Genomic DNA, 22,653 nt, shown 5'->3' on the forward strand with positions numbered 1-22,653 from the left:
CACCCACCCCCCTTGGGCCTGTTCCCACGCAACAGAGGACCTGACCTCGTCCCAGCGGTGACTGTACCGGATCAATTCACCTTACCAAAGCCATTAACAGCACAGTTTTTCTGGTCTTGGGACATTTGGAGCCCTTTGACCTGGAGGTAATGTGAATCTAAAATGTTTCAACTCTCTGAAAAATAACATTTGGGAGAGCAGAGGTCTGCATGCCAAAAATGACTGTTGCTTAAGGGGTGGGGACTCTCTGATGGTTTGTAGCCATCACTTAGCATGAAGAGCTTGACGCGGGAGAGGGAATTCGAAAAGAGGGGAGAAAACAGAGAGAGAAAAAGAGGCAGAGCTGGTGGTGTGGCTATCCCAGTGAATAAATAAATGGTGTGCAGTAGTGGGCAGCTGGGTGCTGAGAGCTGCAGTGTGGGTTTATTGACAGAGTGGAAGAGAGGTGGGGAAGGCTTAGGAGACCTTCTCATACATACTTGCGGAGCGATTCAAATATGCAACAGGCAGACATCTCAAGAATGAAGCTAAGAGACAGAAACATGGAAAAAAAGGATAACGATATTCTTATTTCTGTTCTCCCTGCCTTCTGTCTTCTCCCACAGTTGCTCCCCTACAAATACTTGCTGTTAGCAGAGCTCGGAGACAGCAGAGGGAGCGGGAGGCATAGTGGGGGGGTTCTGTAAATAAATATGTGGGTCCATTTCTGACAGACAGAAGCCTCAAGGCAGCAACTGAGGTATTCCTAAAGCACACTGTTCAAACATGCCATTGCCTAATCAGTACGGACAACGCTGGCCCTTGCGTGGACCTCTCGCTGCTCGTTGACCAGCAGAAAACCAGATTCAGGTTAGGACAAAGGCACGTAGACGTGGGAGTGTGTATACAGGAGAGCACTGGATTGATAGGGCTGGACACACAGGAAGACTAAGACACACACACTGCAGGTCTGCTTCACATCTCCGCACTCCCCCTCGCCCTGCTGCCAGCTGTGTGTCCTCCTGCATCTGTCACACACTGAAGGGCTGATGACGTCACAGCTAACCTAAACATCAGGTCAGAGTCCGGATAACACATGCAGCCAGGACCTGAGGAAGAGCCGCAGCTCCCGCTTCACTTCCTGGAAGCGTTGAGGAGGGGGAAGAAAATGAATAAGAATAAAAATACAGTGTCCCTGGATTCTAAAGCTGGAGATGTTTTGACTCCTGCCGGGGCTGGGGGCTCGGGGAATAGGCCCTGGGAATCTGGCATTTTTGGAACACGGTAGCCGTTCCGTTTCCTGCATCACTGGGAGACTTCCTGTTCACACAACAATGAAAAACCTCAAATTTCAACATTTTAGTAGAAACAACCCTAGACTCCCCTGACAGACTGTCAGTTAGTCAATCAGCCGGAGCCACTCTCCCCCAGAAGCATGGCTCAGTTTGGCACCAAACAGTCGCCAGTGCTCAAAACCTTCCATGTCTTTCACCAGTCTGTGGTGGTTCACATGGAGTGTTTACAGGACCACTTGTTTCCACACTGCAAACAAAAATCCCTTCTGCAAACAAGTAAAATATTATATAAAAACAAAATCTTCAAATGGGGTAAACAGAAACGACTTGATGAAATTTCTTGAAACTACCATAAAAAAAATCACACCACGACTGTCTGACCTCTAAACTAGTAGGAACAACTTGATACCCTCAGAAATTGAATACATAGGTGCTTGAAATTAAATTTTTGATTTAATGCCCATGTGGCCTCACAACATACTTCCAACTTTCTACCATCAACAACAAGGCCACCTGGTAAAACAAGTTCACATCTGAAGGATCAAACCTGTGACTTCATGTGAACCCATATGACCCTGTGATTTTGAAGTTAAAATGTATACTTTAATGTACTTCAATAACATCAAAATTCCCCCTCAATGTCTTCTTATTTTTATGTTTACTTAAAAATGGTTGTACAATGTGACGTGCTTGAAATTTGGAAAGTTTTTCTTTTTTTAAAGGTTATTTTTTTGGCATTTTAGCCTATTATTAGACAGGACACATAAACAGTGTGAAAGGGGGAGAGAGAGTGGGGACGAAATGCAGCAAAAGGGCCTCGAGCAGGAGTTGAACCTGAGGCCGCTGCGGCAAGGACACTGCCTTTATTCATGGGGTGCCTGCTTTATCCACTCAGCCACTGATGCCCCGACTTTTGGAAATTTTAACTTTTTTTTCTTGTGATCAGGGATGCACCAGTTAATTTTTTTTCTTAATGATAATTCTGATAGTTCAACTGTGGATATCTGATGTTACAGATTCTCAGGCCCTGTCTACACATATACAGATGCTTTTATAACCAGATGTTTTCCTCTACATTTTGGCCTCTTGTCCACATGCAGAATTTTATCAAACTTGAGATTTTTAAAAAATGCTGTGAAGCGCAGACTTTTCAAAACTCCGGTTAGTGTGTTTCTGTAAGGACATGTAAACAGAGCCTTTGGGGAAATATGACATAATCTCCTCAATTCGCACATGCCTATTGCTGCTTTGTGTAGTGAGCATACCCTAGAAGCAACAACAACAATGACCGGCTAACAGTTTGAAAACATTTGGTAAGTTGTGCTTGGTCTAATTATTACTTTACACTTAAAGTTAGTATTTCTGCACCACTTCATGAATGAACGGAGGTGTTCGTCCATTTTTGTCTCACCTCAGCATCTGCAGTTTAAGTCAGATACATCTGACAGTTTTAGATCGGGCCTGGTCGAATCAGCAGACGGTGGGACAATTTCCAGAGGGGATTGTTGTTGATGAGGACTGGAGGGACACCTTTCAAATGTCCCAAGCATCACTTGTATGTTTTAGTGAGCTCCGTCGTCCTACACCAAGCGGAAATCGACAGTGATTAGATCTCCAGTAGTTTTTTTTTTTAAAGTTACTGTCAGCCTGTACACTTTACTACCTTTATAACGAGAGAGGACTGCTGTAGACAGCTAACGCAGATGAGGGGCTTGGCTTCATTTTTTAATTCTAGCATGAAAAGAGATAATGTGTGGAACAAATTTCATGTGGACATAATAATCCTTTATAATGGGGGCGGAGGAGGAATAACTGTAAACAACTGTGCATGTGCAGACACAGCCTCAGTCCCATAACAATGGTAACTTTTTTTCCCAGATTTAGAATCTTTATACCACCTATCTTTTTTATTTACAGCAACATGAGGCCAGAAATTACTGCAGTGCTAAAAACTTAGTCAGCAGCTCAATGTGACTCAATAAACACAGCAGAAACACTGTATTTCACCCTTTCACTGACACCGGATTGGTCAGTCTGGGGAATAACTAATCTGCTTAGTAAGGTCAGTAGGCATACTACTCTGATGGTTGGGATGGAATCATTTGCTTCAATAAAAGTACATGCACAAACAGTATCATTTGGGTAAATACTTCTGCCAAAAGAATGGATGCCAATTTGAGTCCAGCTCATTCCTTATACCGTGCAAATCTTTTGAGGCCATGCAACTTGATCATACACTTGTGATCAGCCTTTGGAACCTCTTAGAATACAACCCTACCATAAAAAGCTGGCCAGAGCTCCCAGTCTTATTTCTCCATTTGCCAAAAGCCAACATTAGCCAACTGACCCACACAGCACTGTAATTAACAAGATTTGTGGTTTGCACATGCTAAAGTCTAAACTGAGTGCTTAAGCCCAGAGTTCATAGTTTATTAAAAAGAGACATGGGATTTTGTTTTGCTATTTCTGTTGTGGATGGTTAGCAATTCTGGAGGGCAATTAAGAAGCAATTAGTGGGGACAAGAAAGAGAAGGAGGGAGAGAAACCCCACGGGTATTGAAGTCAGAGTCCTGCTGTTTGCTCTAAATATTTTCTATACGCTTCATTTCTTTTCCCAGACACGATTTCTTCTTGTTTCAACCTTGCCGACAGCAGTACACTTGTTTCAAGAAAAAAAGTAACTGCAGACTTCTATTAAACTCATCAATAAAAATTACACATGCGAGCAGAAGTGAAAATATACAGGAGAGGAGACAAAAATGTCATGATGGTGATTGAGAGGGCTGGAAGCACTACAGCAGCTTCCAACACAGCAAATTCTGAACAAGGAGAACACACTAGCACCCTGTTAATTTCTTTTTTCTCACTGCTAATTTCTTTTAAATGTTCACAGCTACATCTCAGGTGAGGTTCATTTGGAATGACTAAGAACAACAGAGACCTGCCAAATGCAGCTGAAAGACAAAGAAAGGATTCACAGTTGCTAACTAGGCCTGGCAGTGAGCTGTTGCAGAGCTGTCTCGAGCTGGCCGGCTGCAAGCAGCATGTCGGCTGGTATGTCGGTTTGGCTGACCATGCCCAGTGTACAGAATATCTCCACTTGAGCTATCCATTCTGGGCTACCACTTCATTTTTTATGACTGAGAGCCAAATGTTGGCCAGGAAAGGATGTTGTAGTGCTGTAATGAGTCATGGTGAGAAGGAAAGAGCCAGGGTGTTTAAAAATGAATTTCTGAGTCAAATTGCTCAAGGTCTGAAAATGAGACAGTGTTTTTTTTTCGGAGATTACATTTGAAAATTGGGAGTTTTATGAAAGTCTAGGATAAAGTGAGCACCTGCTGTTACAGAGTGTTGTCGCTCCTTTATGATAATGTATTTTAGGATGTTTGTAGCCTTTTTTGCTGTTGAGCAAACAAGTTTGCTGATGTTCCTTTATAGTAGACCTGTTACACTTAGTCAGAATTACCTAGCCAACTACTAGAGCTTCAAATGGCTCCTGGACATTATTTTTAGCTGCCACGAGGTAAATTAACTCAGGACAAGAGAAAATTAGGGAACATTATAGAAAATGTTAGGGTCAAACAGGATGCGCTGCAAAATACTAAAACAATTGTCTAGCCCTCTTGCAAAAATGTTTTTCTTTTTAACAATTTACTGTATATATTTTGATAAATTCAACTGCAAAATTTAGAGCGTATGAGTCTGGTGGACACAGTTCTCAACGTAGGGGTGGCCGAGCCGACGGCTAGCAGCTAACGCTACTAACTCATGAACTGAGATACATGTACACATAGCCAGACTGTCTACCCCAATAACGAACAGAGAAGCTCGGATTACAACACACACACACACACACACACACACACACACACACACACACACACACACACACACACACACACACACACACACACACACACACACACACACAGAGGCAGTGTGACTTCACTCTCTTTACATAACTCCCCTATATCTTTACATAACAAATACTGGTTTACTGCTATATTAATGCTCTGAATGTCACATACAGAGCCTTTACTTTATTAAATTAAATATACTCTATTTGCCAACCCTGTTTAATTTGAAGTTTTCAGAATTAAAAGAACAGGTTTTCCAAAACAATTGGAGCATCTTATAATTGTCTTTTACTCAAGTCAACATAGTGAATCCCATCCTGTCACACAGCTCATAGAGCATCATTATGGCCTCTTGGTTCACAGGTCACTTGGGTCCGTCCATAGTGTACTGCTTCCTCCTTCTGTGGACACTGTACATTTCCCATTGAGGCAGTGGGCACACAGTAGGCACGCTCAGTCTCAACGTGAGAATGACTGCACATTGTTCCCATTGGTCATATTGGGTCTGTTATCAGCACTATCAGTCCTAATACTCTGGCCTGCATTGTGTTGGGCTGCTCCGTTTATTTAGATTCAGCCACTAACAATGAAAACATTGCCTCTCTCCCAACCGGGACACAAACATACGGAAAGCAATAATAATAATGATGGAGGCAGAAAAGTGTACATATAAATAGTAAGGGGAAGTAACTGAGTGGCCATGGCGGGAGGAGAGAGTAAACAGACAAAAGTATGAATGATGAAGCGAACAATTGATTTGAAGTACCTGGCAGAGCGACAGCAGTCAGTCAGTCTCTGCTACCTTGAAATCTTTTTGCCATCTGAAGGTTAATTTAGCCGAGTGTGTGTGTTTGTGTGTGTGTATCCACTTCCAGGCTCTCGGGAGACTCATGTGAGACTGTGTGACAGGTGAGAGCTGATCTCATTTTGATGAAGGTGAATTAGCTGTGTTGTGGTTGGCTGGTGCAACTGTAGTACGAAGTGGAGGGTTTTCACACAGCGTCCAAATGAGGCTCTTTAATCAACCGCTGCTAAACCGCATGTGGAGGGGAAAAAAATCCAGAGACACGCACACTTGCACACTTTCCAAAAAATCAAAAGCTCTTTTCTGAGCAGAGTAGAAGAGTGATGATTTGAAAGTTTGTGTATTAACTGTAGGCCATTTGGTGCAATTCCATAGCACACAGAAATGTGTTAATCCCTCTCACCTGCCAGAGCGTCCTGGGCCTCAAAAAACGTACTGAGGCCTCCTTTCACGTACGCCAGACTCCCCTCATTCTTCTTAGTAGCCTGCTTCTTCAAATTATTGGCCGCAATCTTCAACTGCTCAAAACTGAGGAAACAAAAACAAAATGGTTATGCCATTACATTGGATCTGCAACTTGAGATTACTGCCATTAATTTCATTACTTGTCTAGTTAACTGATTAGCTGTTTAGTCTATAAAATGCCACAATTCTCAAAAACAGCACGTGATAAGAACCCAAGATGACTTCTTCAAATTGCTCTAATTTACAATGTTAAACAGAGAAAAGCAGCAAATCATATTTAGAAAGTTACAAAATGACAAATGTTTGTCATATTTACTTGATTTCAATAATGGGACACATAACAACTTATACACAACAATGTATAAATAACTTATTTAGATACACTTTTTCATTTATTTTTTCTCATCAAATAGTCAACCAGTAAGACACATGTCTATATATATGTTTTACTTCAAAGATTATACACAAGCATATATCTCAGGAACACATCACACACATTTGTTTGGCCAATTTGAGTACGTGTGTGCGTCTGTGTGAGCGTCTCGAGTGAGGCTTCCTCCGCAGGAAGAAACAGTCACCCAGCGAGCTCCAAACAGAGGCCCCTGGTCATGCTGGATCCTGGGGGTCTGGGTTACTGGAAGGCTAAGCAGGGGGGGAGGAAGCCAGGAGAGTCCAAAATAACTCTCCCCTACCCTGACATGACAGTCAACCAGGCCCTGGGCTTTTGGGTCAGCCAGTTGCCTCATTTATGTACTAAACTCCTCTCTGAAGGACTAAATGACCATGTGAAGATTCAGCCAAAATACTATAACCTCACATGGAACCTCACAAAACCAAGTCATACATTTTATTTATTTATTAAATTTTCCTGTTTGACTAATCACCTAATTCTATTGGACAATGATCCTCTCCGAAGGTAATGTCTCTTTTGCAAAATACATTGATATACCTGCAACAGTTCTCACCTGCCAGCAAGGAATAATATTGGAGCAAACCGCTAGGAGATGCCAGCACAGTGATCAGGACATGCAAGTCTCCCACTATAGTTCATTTTCACATCCAACCAAGCCACAGAGAATTAATGCTAGACCTAAGTTTTGCCTGTGCAGCATCGTGTGAGCCTCCTGTTGCTTGTATTTCATGTTGAGTTACTTCAGTTGAGGGAAAAAAATATGATATAAGCCCACTTCTGTCAGATTGAACTGCTTTATGGACAGCTTGGGTGGAAAAAACGGGAGAAAAACTTTTTCATTAGCAGTTATGAGGGATGGTACCTTGAGATTAGTCATAACAAAGGACCTACCTGGAGCCTGTGTGGTTTTCTATGAGGTACAAGGTGGCAGAGAAGTTCTCACTGGTGAAGTCTCCACTCATTCCTGGAAACGTCAGTTCCAGGTCTTTCTGTGGGATTTTGCCCCTGGGAGAAGACAAATGAATAAAGATGTATGCACAAGAGAGGCAGGACATGAAAAACTCTACTGTATTAAAATACTGTACATTGTATGTATAGGATTTAAACAGTATAAATATACTAAGGATCAAATTGTGCAGTACACACTGTAAACACTTAAACAGAGAAAAAAGAAATGTATAACTTAGCCTATTAATAAGAAATTATGAGTCAGATGAGTTTGGCAAAATAATTGTTTAAATTGTTGGATCATTATTTTTATGTGATGTTGGGGTCAGTTACACCAGCAGGGGGCAGTGTGCAGCCAGAAAGTACCCCAGGCTGGGCGAGCTTGGCGTGGGAAGTGCAGTGTGTGACGCCTGGGTGCCCCTGGAGGACCCAGCATTCATTAGGGAAGCTTGATCTCTACTAATGACCCGTGGCCTACACAAACCAAACCCCCACCACCACCACCACCACCCACTCTGCAGTTACACACACATATGTAGAAATCCAACACACGGCAGTACAGTATTAAGGTCTGAGAAACAGAAAAGCTATACACTTGGTGAGTATGCACACACGAACACATGTACAGAAAACCAGAAGCACTTAGTAAGTGCGATCGCACATGCTCAGTCATATATATGACATAATATTATTTTTGCTGAGTTGTTGCAATGCTTAAATGACTATATCACAACAGAATGACAGCTTATGTGGACATACAATATTTTGGTAATTAAATATCATTACTTTAGGCAGAGATGTTGCAATGATTAAGATGGGAGACTGGGAGTGAAAACATCAGAGTCAAGAGTTTTACATTGTGAGTGAGTGTTTCTGTGGAAAATACAGGACAACACAAGAAGCTACAGGGTGTCACTTTCTTTATGATCCTCACTGCTTTTAGTTTAGCTTAGGAGACACAAAATCAACATAGTCATTTAAGACAATCAGATATAAACAGTGTGCAACTATTATGCTTTCTAATCTTATATTTGATGTTTATCTGAGTAATTTTTCTATACCTTCAATAACTGTATTAGACTGAAGGTAATTGAAGGTAGCTGAAGGTACTCTTCAGCCACCTAATGTTTTACACTTGCCTCTGTAAGCGACAGAACTTCAAGACACACAGATGTGTTCAATTTGCAAAAGACACCAAGTGGAAGGGCGCACAGCTTTATGCTACTAAAGCTCATCAGTTCAGGACATATGAGGTGCTGTACTATATTTAAGCATTACGACCCTGACAGGGACTGTGGTATGTGTACCAAAATGTCAAAATATTGGTAGCCATGCTAACCATGTATTCATAAATGCATAGCTCAGTTTATAAGGTAAATCCTTATTCAAGGTCTTAGTAACTCATTTCGTTGAGCTTCTTAGAACCAAAGAACTTGAAAGCATTGGGCATTGTCACTGTTTTTAAATCAGACGGGACACTTTTCTTTAATCTCTCTGATATATATATATGATAATTTTAATTTTTATTTATTGTATGAATGTTTTAATTCTCATGTTAAGTACTGTAAAATTCTGCTGCCTCTTGACCAGGTCGCTTTTGAAAAAGAGATTTTATGTCTCAATAAGCTTTACCTGGTTAAATAAAGGTTAAATAAAATAAATAAATAAATAAAATTTTGTGTTTCACCTCAGTGGGCTGCACTGTTAAAACGTATGGACTGTCTTAGCTAGAAAAGCCTTTAGTTATGTATAAGGAAACATCTAGGGTGCTATCTAGTCACACATCAATTAACAATATAAACTCTACAGAAACTGCAGCTTTGTCTGTAACAAGCAATACAAAGAACTTATTTGCAGAGCTCGGTACAAGTTGGTTATACTGTTTATATTTGTTTTATCCTCCATAATGTTTATATACATGGAGAAATATATATGTATTTCACAATAAGTGTGCATGGAATTAAGAGCATGTGAAACATTCAATTATGCTATCATTTGGCATTATTTTGTAAAATGTTATTTACTCATGAGAATCATGCCAGTTTTACACTGTTGGTTAATGGAGGTTTGTGACTGTTGTCACTCACTGACATAGCTGAATGAGTGGAGCCTACACATTATATCTTCAATTTGTACCATGAATTAGACAGCATTTCAATCTAAGTGTCAGGTCAGATATGTTGTCCATATTATCCCCCCTCACATAAAGCAGGTCATATATGTGTGTATTTGCAGTAAGATAGTATAGTCAGTTGGTTCAATCAGCTGCTCAAGCAGTTACACTCTGAGGTTAATGTAGAAATACATAGTAAAAACTAAACCTTACATTTTCTACAGTGACTTTTGAATCTCCATCTATGAAATCAAATGCTTACATTACATCTAGGCCAAGTATGATGTTACAAACAGCTGGTGAAAACATCTTCAGCCGAATTACCATCCTGTGACATCACCATACAAAGATGCACACAAGAGTGATGCTGTTCTGCTTAGAAAAACAGCTCCTCAGATCATATGTTTTAAGGAGTATATCATTCTAAAACTGTCTGCATCAGATCAACACAAACTGTTTTGGCACACAAATTACAGTTTGTTCATATATTACTGTCAAAGAGAATTGTGACGACTTTTTATTCTGGATGTTTAACGCAACCCTGGGAGATGAGTGAATGGTACAGCCTGTTTATGGGGGTCTTGTCTCAGGCCACGAGCGGTCACTTGCCCCCGGCCCCTCTTAACCAAACAAACACTAACCCAGAAAAGCCAGAACCTGACAACACAAACTATATATTACAACCTCTGCACTCCCTGCCAGGCGCGTGGGAGGCAGCACCACGCTGCCCGCTCCGAGGCTGTACACAAACATGTGTGTGGGACGCAGTCTCAGTTCTTTCCAAATCCCTTTCTATCGCCGTCCTCTCTGCTTTATACACAATTATTCTGTTTCCACTCCCTGTGAGCAGCGGTTAGAGGCTGTTCAGCCATCGCTGTGTTGGCATAATATTTCAAACGCCTGCATATGGGGAGAGTTTGTTTCTGTTTAGGGATGTAAACCATGACTCAATGACTAGAGCGTGTGTGTTTATGGCGGTGTGATTGTGCCGAGCGACTCTTGTGTGCGTGTGTGCTCAGTCTTTACTTGTCTATCTCGATGCCCAGTGGATTGCTGGGGCGCAGGGAGAGGGGGGAAATGCCTTTGTTGCGGTCTGTCCTCATGTCGTAGTAGTTCATCTCATCCACCCACACGGCAGACTGGTCCAGGATACCTGCAGGACAGGGCAGGACAGGAGAGGTTTGACACATGTCAATGAGCTCAAAAACACAACCCAGATGTGCACTCACACACTCAAACATACACTTTCTCAAGCAGACAAACATGCACATTCTCGTTACATGTTATTTCATTTTCTATTTAATTCCCGTTTCATCCATATTACAATTTAACTAGTACAAAGCCTGTCTACTCTACTCTGCTCAAAGTGCATCACTTACATGTTTGTCGGTTCTAGCAAAGTTCTACAGTGTTCAAGATAGCTCAACACTACAACTTTAGAAACAACATGCAAGTAGCAAAAATAAATGAAAAAAATATCTTCTAACTCTGAGAATACATGCTTTGCATTTAGGAAAACCTGCAAATAAGTAAAACAAGCAATTTGAGGAACATTTTCACCAATCTGACAACACATACAAGGTATAAAGAAAAGTGCAGCAGTCTGTTAGGGGCAGCAGAAGGACTGTACATGCGATGTACTTGCATTGAAGGAATGGTGTAAATAAAAAAAAAATGATCGCAAAAAAGAATAGTGCAGTAAATGAAGAAATGCTTCAAGTAATAAATAAAAATAGAAGTTTCAACACAAGTCATTAGTAAACGGCTAAGGCTGTGTGTATAGCCAGTATGTCCAGTAATATTGGAATTATTTAATCTGATTTTTAAAACTAAAATAAACATTTTTAGCTCATTCTCCAACATTATTGACATGTGGCTGGTTTCAGCACACCACAAGACTGGGTGTGTTTATCAGTTTATTTTATTTTTACATTTTTTTAAGGCTATTTATTTTTTTGGGCTTTCTGCCTTTGTTTTTATTTCTTGAACAGCTATAGCGTGAAAGTGGGAGAGATAGGGGATGACATGCAGCAAAGGGCCAAGGTTAAAATCAAACTTGCTGCTGCTTGCTGCTTGTACATGGGGTGCCTGCTCTACCAGGTGAGCTACAGAGCACCCCATTTTATTTTACTTTATTTGATATGAATTTATTTGCAGGTTTTTTCAGTGTTATGTATCTGTTGCAACGGTGGTAACGAAGAGATTTTTTTAATGTCCATTTGAATGTGTTTTTTTAGTCAAAGAGCATGAAGCTGTCTTGCCCTCCTCTGTTGCTTTTCTAGAGGGTTTCGGTTCTCCCATTTATTTCTTTACTGATGAGATTTTTTGTGAAGCATTTTCTGAATTTGAATCAAGGTTGTAAGCAGCGAGGGTTTTAATACAGATTGTAAAGCCCTCTGTGACATTAGTCATTTGGGACTAGGGCTGGGAAATAAAATAATAAAGATATAATTTTCCCTGATAGAAATTTAACAAATGTTTGATATAATTAAAAACTTTTTAAAAACTGTTATATATTTTCTCATCCTTGCACATGACTTCTGTCTGAGTCACGTCAAATAGATTTTCTTTGGCAAAGAATAATCCAAGATACTTTACGGTGTCATCAAAGTCAGACTTTTGTTATTGTTTGATTAGGAAACTGCAGAAATTGCACATGGGAGACTCTTGCCTGGCAGGCTTTCTGCCAGAAGGAAACACATGGAAAAAATCAATTAATTTTAACCCCAACTATGACTTTTTTCCCTAACCTTAACCAAGAAATTCTGTTCTGGGTGAAAGCTTTATCAACAAACTTCTCCCAACAGCGCAGACATTACATGCAGTGCGTTTAAACTTATACTGACCAAAAGGTAAAACAAAACAAAACTGTCCATAAAAAAGGGTTGAAATGCTGCTGACCAGAATTAATATTACTTTCTCTATTTCTGATTCAAACTCTACTTTAGATTTATGAAACGCTCCACTGTTTGGCAAATGTTTGTCATACTCTGTCTAAATAAGTGACATATTAAACAACAATTACCATTAAAGTTTCTTCAGATTTCACTCAGGTGAAAAACTCATTTGCCATTTATTGTGATAAATATCAATATTAACTATTCTGATGTTTTGTTGTGATAACATTTTGGGGCCATATTGCCCAGCCCTTTTTGAGACAATGGTAATTTTTTTAGAGTTCTCACTGGACTGAAAAAATTACAACAGAAACCAAACCACATGAGTTCAAGCCCGAATCCTGCCTGTCCAACATCATCACAGAAAACACTGAGCTTGAGCTCAAACAAGCCTGACCCCCCCAAAAAGCATTAGTCGGCTTCTAACGCACAGGATACACAGGCTGTGTGGCTGCGTGAGCCAAGAGTGTCTGTGGCAGAAAATAGACCACCTCGGGGATCACCAGCTCGCTGCACAGAGGAGCTCCCTGCCCTGGCCGTGAGGAGGGACAGAGAGCCCACGGAGCCTGGCTACGCTCACGCTCTTTCTCTCTCTCTTTGCCTGCCTGCAGAGCCAGAAGGAGAGGGAGCTGCTGTCTTCTCAATCAATACATAATACCTAAAACATACTGTATGTTGATAAAATATGTTGGATTTGCATTTTAAATAAATAAAAATTAAGGAGTAAGCGCTCATTATTTAATATTATTTATTTACTCATTAATTTATGTTTAAAAAGATTTTTTTTTCCCACAACCCGAGCCCAATTCCACCTGGCCTATTGGCGCATATTTTAGGCCCCAACCTGGCCCAACCCATTGGGCTTCTCAGGACCCATTGGGACCCATTGGGTTCAGGTTGAGGTTGAGAACTAGTCATTTTGGGCTACATAAATGCAACTTGTCAATTATTGACAGACAATGTATCAGCAGCTGTTTTAACAATCAATCTATGTGGGTTTCACCATTTATCAAAACTCAATTCAAGGATTTGCTGCTTCTCCTGTTTTGAACTGGTCGGAAAAAAATATGTAGATGTCACCTTAGGTTCTTGGAACTCTTGACATGCACTTTTCATTATTTTCTGAGATTTTACAGACTAAACAGTTAACCTATTAATAATAAATAAATAAAGACAGGTTAATCCCTATTGTAAATAATCATTAGCCACAGCCCTAGTTTCAGTTTTTTCCTACTCTTATTGTCCAAGTGAGTGAATAAAACAGATATGTAGTCTTGGGAGTCTTACCAATCCTCTCGGGCCGGAGCAGTTTGAATGAGACTGTGGAGGTGCCGAGACCTCCAGACTTGGTGGTGACGATGATCTCTCCCTTGTCGTCTTTGGCAGGACCCACGCGGCACACTATCTTGCTGGCTGACATCCATTCGGCTGTCAGCAGGCAGTTGTGGCCGCAGATCGACAGACCTGAAACGGAAGAGAGAGGGGAAAAGGTGAAAAGGGTGAGAGATACAGCCAGACTGTGACAGCACAAATAAACAGCATGTAGTACCAACACACACACACACACACACACACACACACACACACACACACACACACACACAGAGAAAAATCTACAACAAGAGGAGCTCACTCAGACAGAATTGACTTCGATCAGCAGGTTTAGTCAAACTGTCACCAGGGGGTCAGAGTTCAAGTTGGGGTCAGGATGGGTGTGGGTGGCCGTGACCTTCCTTCCTCTCACTCAGCTCCTTTAAGCTAACGTGTGTCACTTCAGTGCTAAGTGGCCCATTACAGGCACAATGTGCACTCTGCGCCTACATCTGTCGTCCTCTTTCTAAACCCTCTTGAAAACTATTTGGACACTAGAAGACAGACGCAGGGATTACTTTGACAGTTCCAGCCGAGGGGATTCAGAAAGCTTCACGTGTGTTTAATCTAACATCATAAAAGCCTGTGAAAGCTGATTAACAAATAGCCCATAAAACCGTGAATAATATGCCAATTAGAGCCCCATTTCCTGCCTCTGTTCTGCACTGGCCACTTTGTTTGAAAACATAAGCACTCGCACACATTTGTGCATATCTAATTGTCTAATTCCAGGCCCCAGGGACATTCATGGTCAGAAATAGACCTGTATCATTGGCCAGAGCACAGTTCTCCAAGCATGGAGCCGTGTGTGAGTCCTCTGGACCGTGGCCCCCCTTCTCCTCACCTCCGCTCAAACCAAAGAAGCAGGGTAGGGGAGGAATTGGCGAACAGGAGGGAAAATATCGGCACAGAAAAAGTGTGACGCTCAAACACATAATGAGAACAAGATGGAGGGAGTCCATCTGTGTGGCTCTTAGAAATCATGAAAAAAGACAACAACAATAACAACTCTATTTTCACATGAATGCATGTTGATAAGCTCTTGAGTTTCTCAAACTAGGCATACAGTGATCTAAATATTTAAAGAAACTAAAGTTTTGTGTGCCGTAGAAAGTGTTGGCAGAATTGTCATGGAAGAAGCAAAATTGAAGAACATGACAGTAAATATCTCAATATTTTATTTGGTTGGAAGTAGTTTTTGTTAAGTTAGTTTTCTCTGCTAAATTTGCTGGGGGATTTCTTTTTAGCTTTAAAATTTAAAGAACTCTTCAAATTTAATAATTTGACATGCAATAAATTGACAAAGGATGCATTTAAAATTATAACTGCACAATGAAATGATAAAAAAAATCTTTACATATTTAAAATGAGGAACCAACCTGAATCAATACAGATAATAAACATTTTAAACATTTAATTTTACAACTAGTTCAAATTAACCTTTAGTTATAGCTACATATAAAAATATGTCATTTTTTTAAAAAAAAAAAATCTCTTTAACTTTTTTTTTTAAACTGAACTCATTAAATTGTCATGAAAGTAAAAACCTAAATAGTGGAAAAGTGATGAAATTCTAATTCTTGAGGGGGGAAAGAATCAGGCGTCCTGTCCACTTACGTATCATATAAACAAAAACAAACTTAACACCAGCCTGTTTAAAAAAGGGGCCGCTGTGGTTTGTTGATGGATAAGTTAATAAAATCAGTTAATATGACTCGAGTTTCAAAATACCCTACATACCAGAGCAGAAATGAAATGACAAAAATAAAGCAGCTATAATTACTCTGCATTAGTATCCCACTTTTTTAACATAAGTGACTACCACAGAGATATAAACAATAAAAGTCACCATCTAAGAATTATCATTTATGATAAAACAAATAAACGTTAATTATATAATGTGATGACATTTTATATATCCATTTGCTGATCTTAAAATATCTATAAACTGTATATTTATCTTGATATATTCATTTATATTATTACATATATATTTTATTAAGGTAGAAAAAATCTAGGAAAAAAAATGATTTCCCCATGAAATTCAATATTGCTGAACAGAAATGAATTAACAAGAAAATTAAACAAACATAAAAGCTACAACATTTTACCAAGACAGAGTTGCGTGTGCTGTTATTCAAGTGGTTATAAATGCATTACTGTACCGATGAGGTCGGCTGGGCCCGTGCCCAGGTTCTCTCCACGGATGGTGACTTTAGTCCAAGCCGCACCCTCCTTGGGCGAGATGCCCGTGACCAGCGGGGGCTGACGGGCACGAGACATGGTGGCCTGAGGCAGATGGGAACACCGGCTCGATCAACACCTGGGCATTGAAAAAGACAGGCAGATGGAGGCATACATAAGAGGACATGGGGAGTGACAGAAAACTAAAATAAAACTTCACACATTAACAGTTTGGGTAACACATAAATAAATAGCTGTGTCTATATGCAGAAAATGAATCAAGGGTATTAATAATCAGTTAATTGTTTAAATGATTTATTTAGTATAACTGTGTTGGGTGAAGGCTGAAGTCATAGTTTTCAAACGGCTACGCAAAACCCTTACACCCAACTGTGCTAGAAGTGTCTACAGTTTAAAAATACCCATCAGGTTTTTTTAAAAAAGGATAAAAAATATCTTTATGTTGAAATGGAAGCATAGCTTGTAAACACTTACCCTCTCCTAAAAATCAATACAGTCAATTTTTAGCTGCTTTTACTGAATTACTAGGCAGTCACATATTTGGATTTTTTAAGCTGACTGGGGACAGAAAAATCTAAGCAGCATTTGGCTGGCAGCGAGTGTTAATTTCCCACCCTGTAGGTCTCCAAACAATGTATGCATTGCAGCAGTTATCTCTCAGATAATAGGAAAAATAGAGAAGGGGGCCAAGAATGAAGGACCGGACAGAGTGCAGGGAGGAAAGGAAGAATGTAAACCTCACAGCGAAGGATAAATAAACCTGGCCTCCCCAATCATTCCACATAAGCCCGCACAATACAGTACAGATTATGGTACCAACGAAAGGAGCACCCATGCAAATCAGTTCATGTTGGGGCTGAGCAAAGGAAGAGAGGGAAAGATTCCAAATGCAAAAATGAAAGGATGTATTTCAGCAGCACAGATGTTTGCTAATAAATTACTGCCAGGTCTGAAAAAGGCTGACCAATCTAGACGCTCTGAAGCAGCTTGAGCGAGGCTTCCGCCCTTTTGCTCCGCAGCCAAAACACGTTCTCCACAAACAATGCAGGAGTTCACACGGACCGGACCTGCAGCGAGTTGATGGTGGTAACTCTTTGTGGCGTTATATGGTCACTAATTAGGTAAAGACGTACAACTGAGGTGCAAGGAGACTTTCAAAGGGCCAACAGGGGCGTTAATATCAAAGGAAATCAAAACTGACAGAGCACAACATTGATTAGTCTACTTGTTAGGAAGATTTCCTGTTAAAAAAAAGAAATTGAGTTTTAACCCCTGCAGCAGCCTGTGCAAGGATTAAGAGGTCTGCAATTTATGATTATAATTATGTATTAAGCCAACATTTTTTGAAATGTATAATTAGATTACTCTAAAAATGGCAGGAAAATCATCTTAAATTTGCTAACTTGGTGAGGCAAGCAGTCTAAAACTAACATATTCAAGTTTACAGTGATATAAGACAAAGAAAAGCAGACAATGATTGGCATTTAAGCTTGATAAACAACTTTATCAATAATGCTTTCCGGATCCCGAGACCTCATGGAGTCACCTGATATGCAAACACTATCACATTATAATAAAAAAAAGAAATTGTTTTACAGTTCAAGTTGTTTTAAATCTTTAAAAGTTCATTTTTACAAAGTTTCAGTTAAAAAAAAAAAACATGCTTAAAAACCCTGTTTGCTTGAATTTGTTTTGACGAATGATTAATTGTTGTTGTTTCTCATCTGTGAGGATTTTCTGCTTTCTATTTCGTTTGAGTATTCTTGGCCTTTGAGTCATTGATTGTAAGACATTTGGAGACGTCATCTTAGACTGAGGGACATCTATCACCGTTTTAACATTTTATTAATCGAATGAACCCAGTTATTCCTGTTGCCATATCTCACTGGTGCTTCATTCTAATATTCTAGTTTTATAACTTTGTAAATCACTTTGTCCCTCATGATTTCATATCATTGTATTTTGTTTCTCTTTAGTACTTTTATTAATTAACAATGTATAGGGGTCCTGGGGAACCCCATTCAAAAGCACTCAGTTCTGACTATGCAGGTTAATCGATGGAGATATTCAGTGACTTCATGTTTGCCATGGGTCCCTAATTTTAAGTACCACACATTATCAGGGAGACTAGTGGCACTCTGTGAGTCATTTTGAAAGAGACAGACAGTTTTTCTCATGTGATCTGTCAACTATTCTAAATACTGCCCTTTTTAGATAATGTTCAGTCAACAAACTGTAAATATCCCAAAATAATAACAATCAATTTTATTTGGATGATATTAATTACATAACTAATAACACTTGACGTAAAAATAAATTAACATTTTAGTATGATGGATGTTTCTTACAGTTGTATATTCTTTGGGTCCAGTTTGGCCCAATCAGTATTCATCAGTATGTTAAATATGTTGGCAGGATGAGGGTTAATCAAGCCATTCTGTAATCAATAATGAAAAGAACTGTTAGCTGCAAATTTAATGCATGGCTGCACTTTAATGCAACTTGGCAATCAGCAATGTTGCAAGCATAGCAAAGCCTTATAATTTTAGGCTGCAGTGCCATACATATTTATATATATATATATATATATATATATATATATATACACAAACACAATAATCTAATTAGACATAGTGAGTTCAAATAAACATCAGATCAGTGGCAGCATATTTTGCCTCACATTTAGTTGCCACTTCATTGTGTACACCTATTCAACTTAATGCAACCTGTACATAAAATAGTGTGGAGGTCATATATAGTGATGGTTTTTCACTGGACTGCAATATACTTGCATATGAATAAATATTTTCAATTGTCTTCCCCTGTCATGTATGCAAATGGGGTATAAAAGAAAGTTTGAAAACATCTTTGAATATAATGCAGTGTGGTACACAAACACCTTCAGCTATGAACTCAGTAATCAACATGCAATTTTATTTACACGATTTCAACAATACCCCTAAAAACTGTTCTAATAAAGATAAAATTTATGGCAGAGCTTCTGTCTTGAATTGCAATAGATTGTACATGTGCACCTATTAAGTATATGTAGCCCCATTAGTGGTCACTGTAGAGTGAAATGCTCTTTCATGTTCGTGAAAATACTCCCCTGTATTTTAAAAGTATCCAATCGCAAAGACATTACCTTCGTTTTAAATAGTCTGGGTCACAAAAATAACATAAAACTGTATATTTATAATAATTAGTTAAGAGACTAATCATGTCAGTGCTTATCATATGAAAATCTTACAAATTGGAAAACACACGCAAACTAGATACGAAAGACAACAACCAAACACCCCCCCCAAAAAAACAAGCCATAAATCGACATCAAATACTTTAGGTTAGAGACAATTTTACCCAAATGTTTTTTGCAACATAAAACATGACATGGTGATTTTGTGTTGCTCACTGCCTTCATTCCTGCAGAGTTTGAGAACCTGTTTGCATGAAATACACAGAACCTTCCATGCACTGCCTTATATCAGTTTTAGCTTTGCAGCAAAATCTTGGTTAAATAGCCATTTTTGGTCATTTGCACTTTCCCGTGTTGTTTAGTGTACAGTGACAACGCATTAGCAGACGCTGGATCCTCTGCTCTGAGCAGAACGGTTGGCAACAAAATATGAGTGCTGCTAGTTCCACGATCCTGATCTGCGAGATGTTAAATCAAGAGGAATTTAGTTTATTATTTTTATATAACAGTTTACCAGTTATTTGGAGATTATACAATGCCACATAAAAAAACAAAGAAAGAATATCACAACATTTAACTTCCCATATCTTTGCAATTTTAGGACTTTTGAAAAATTGATTTAGACATTTTAATACCAATTCAGACCTTTTTTAGAGAGAAGAATTCAATGCCTATTAAGACTTTTTAACGATGTGTGGGAATCCTGTCCTTAAAACTTAAGTCCCACCAGCTCACACTTCATCACTTGCTGAGTATTAGGCTCACAGCACAAAGTAAATATGACAAGTTTTCAGACTACAGACTTAACACCTCAGAATGTCAATACGTATGGCACAAAAAAAAGACAGAGGCATAAAAACCTACAGTGGGACAGCAGCACATGAATTGACCTGGAAACCTCCAGGAGTATGAACCTTTCTGGGAAACTTTTTTTGCCACAGCCCCCCACCCCAATTGCCCTGACATCCAGGAGTTAACGAGAGAACTCCAATGGGATTTACCTCATGTTGTTGCTGCTGCCCCACGCTTGTCAGAGGAAATGGAGGGACTATGGATCTGACATGGAAAAGATAAGAGGTTAACAGGTCTAAAACAAGAGCCTGGTATATCCTTCATCAATCCCATATGTTTAGAGTGGGAGCGGCGAAGGGGCAGAGGACTGGGATCCCTACTTTGTACAACTGTGATTCTGCTTCCAGGAGTGTTTCTAGATTACCCCTCCACACCCTCCCCCCCACCTTGGAAATACACGTGCACAAACACACAGATAGCCTGCCCACACACACACACACACACACACACACACACACACACACACTGGGCAGAATGACAGCTCAGCTAGGTTGCGTGCGAGGGGCCCGAGCTGGTGTTGTGTGGTCTGTGTGTATGCGAGTATGTGGAAGGATTCGCGGAGAGGTCTGGGCAGTGTGTGTGCGTGTGTGTGTGTGTGTGTGTGTGTGTGTGTGTGTTCGTGTGTGTGTGGTCTGGGTGTGTGGTCTCTGGCGCGGGCCTGGGGAGAGCCTGCTGACGGCTGGGATGAGAAAAGAGCCGCTGTGTTTACTTTACTCTGGGGGCTGTGCATGGACACGGGAACACTGCCCAGACCCCTCTCTATAACACCAGTGCGCACACACACACAAACACACATGCAACAAGTCACGCAGAAACTCAGTGGACTCTTGCACAAGTCTCATGTCACACACCACCACAAATACCCTGTAAACTAGGCAATAGAAACTAGAACTTTATACAGATCGGGGACATGAATTTTCCCTTAGAGTAGCATGAAGAGGAAAACAAAAGAAAAGTTTTCTGAAGCTCCAGCTGGAAACTTATGAGGTAGACAGCATTTTCCACAAGAGGGAATAAAGTATTAGCCTCCAGGGGGCATCAGAGGATCCCCATAAGATTATACCCAACTGTCTTCCAACATGTGTCAAGTAATGTCATACTGTGAAAGCTAAATTTAATCAATGACAACACACAACCAGATTTAGCCCTTTTGCTCTCGCTCGATTCCCTTCCAACCATGATGCTGTTAGCCCCCAGCCCCAACCCCAACCTCTCTCTCTGGTAATAGGGCTAAAAAGGCAGGTTTGTTTTCCTTGGAGGCTGACTTACAAACAACAGGGTTGGCTCTAATCTGTGTGGTAGCAGTGGAAGTCTGAGGCTTGGGATCTTCTTGCAGCGCTGCTAACGAGTGACAACCCTTCCTTGGCCTTGTGCTCGAATACGCAGACACAAAGGAAAGACTTTTCATTAAAGTTCTAAACAAATCTTTTTGTCACATGAAACCATTTAATTTTAAAATGCCACACGCAGTACACTCCAGAAATGCTGTGCTCAGTGGTCTGGGCTAGATGGCAGCAATGGATTTCTTTTTCATAGAAAAGTACAGTTAAAAAATATTTGCTAGTGTCATGATGGTGTCGTATAGACACCAAGACTTTCAGATTAGAACTTGCGGATGATATTGTGCTGCTATTGGGGTTATTACAGGGTTTGGAGAGAAACTGGCAGCACGTATCAGAAAAGGCTTCTAAAGAGGAAAATCATTTCATAATCACACATATGTTTTTGGCTTATAAAATTAATTACACTTGTTATATTAACTATGGGTGGGGAAAAATAGATACTGCATAGTATAATGATATCTCTATGCAATATTGTATGGATACAGAACCGCCAAAAATATATTTTTTATTTTATTTTATTGATTATTAATATTGCAAATACAAATAGAATTTTTGGTAGCCTACTATAGAATATTAAAACAATTGCTTTCCTTTGTCCACTAGATCTATGTTGCTGTTATAAAAATGACTAAAATGAGATGAACAGATTGAAAATTTTATCTTAACTGATAAAAACAGATGTTTGGAAAGTTTTTTCTAATTTTGCAATTGAAAAAAAGGCAATAAATCGCAATATATAGCGATAAATCTAATTGCAATACTCAGCACATCACAACTTTTTCAAATCACAATAATGTTGAATTAAAGTACGCTCTGGTGCATCAAATCAAGTGTTCCCTATTCACTGGCAAATTGTCAAACCTACGACACAAGTTTGTTTCAAGCACACTGTGATTAACTGGCCTGCAGGGAAGA

At 39.8% G+C, this 22,653-nt stretch overlaps 1 protein-coding gene across 3 annotated transcripts in view; it reads right to left on the bottom strand.

Moving 5' to 3' along the window:
• The window catches only part of exoc2 (exocyst complex component 2), a 60,568-nt gene that overhangs the window by 31,073 nt on the left and 6,842 nt on the right, over nt 1-22,653 (bottom strand). For all 3 annotated transcript variants that reach the window (XR_015776576.1, XM_042483072.2, XM_088077441.1), the window contains exons 2-6: nt 16,308-16,465; nt 14,059-14,235; nt 10,901-11,027; nt 7,705-7,818; nt 6,340-6,464 (exon numbers count right to left, since the gene is read on the bottom strand). Coding sequence is in view for 2 of the 3 variants with exons in the window: in XM_042483072.2 (XP_042339006.1) it covers nt 6,340-6,464; nt 7,705-7,818; nt 10,901-11,027; nt 14,059-14,235; nt 16,308-16,425 (661 nt within the window). In the remaining variant the exon portion in view is untranslated. The remainder of the gene's footprint in view (nt 1-6,339; nt 6,465-7,704; nt 7,819-10,900; nt 11,028-14,058; nt 14,236-16,307; nt 16,466-22,653) is intronic.

The sequence above is a fragment of the Plectropomus leopardus genome, chromosome 5 (assembly GCF_026936395.1).
Source record: "Plectropomus leopardus strain MGB_pleo_1.0 chromosome 5, ASM2693639v1, whole genome shotgun sequence".
Classification (NCBI taxonomy): domain Eukaryota; kingdom Metazoa; phylum Chordata; class Actinopteri; order Perciformes; family Serranidae; genus Plectropomus; species Plectropomus leopardus.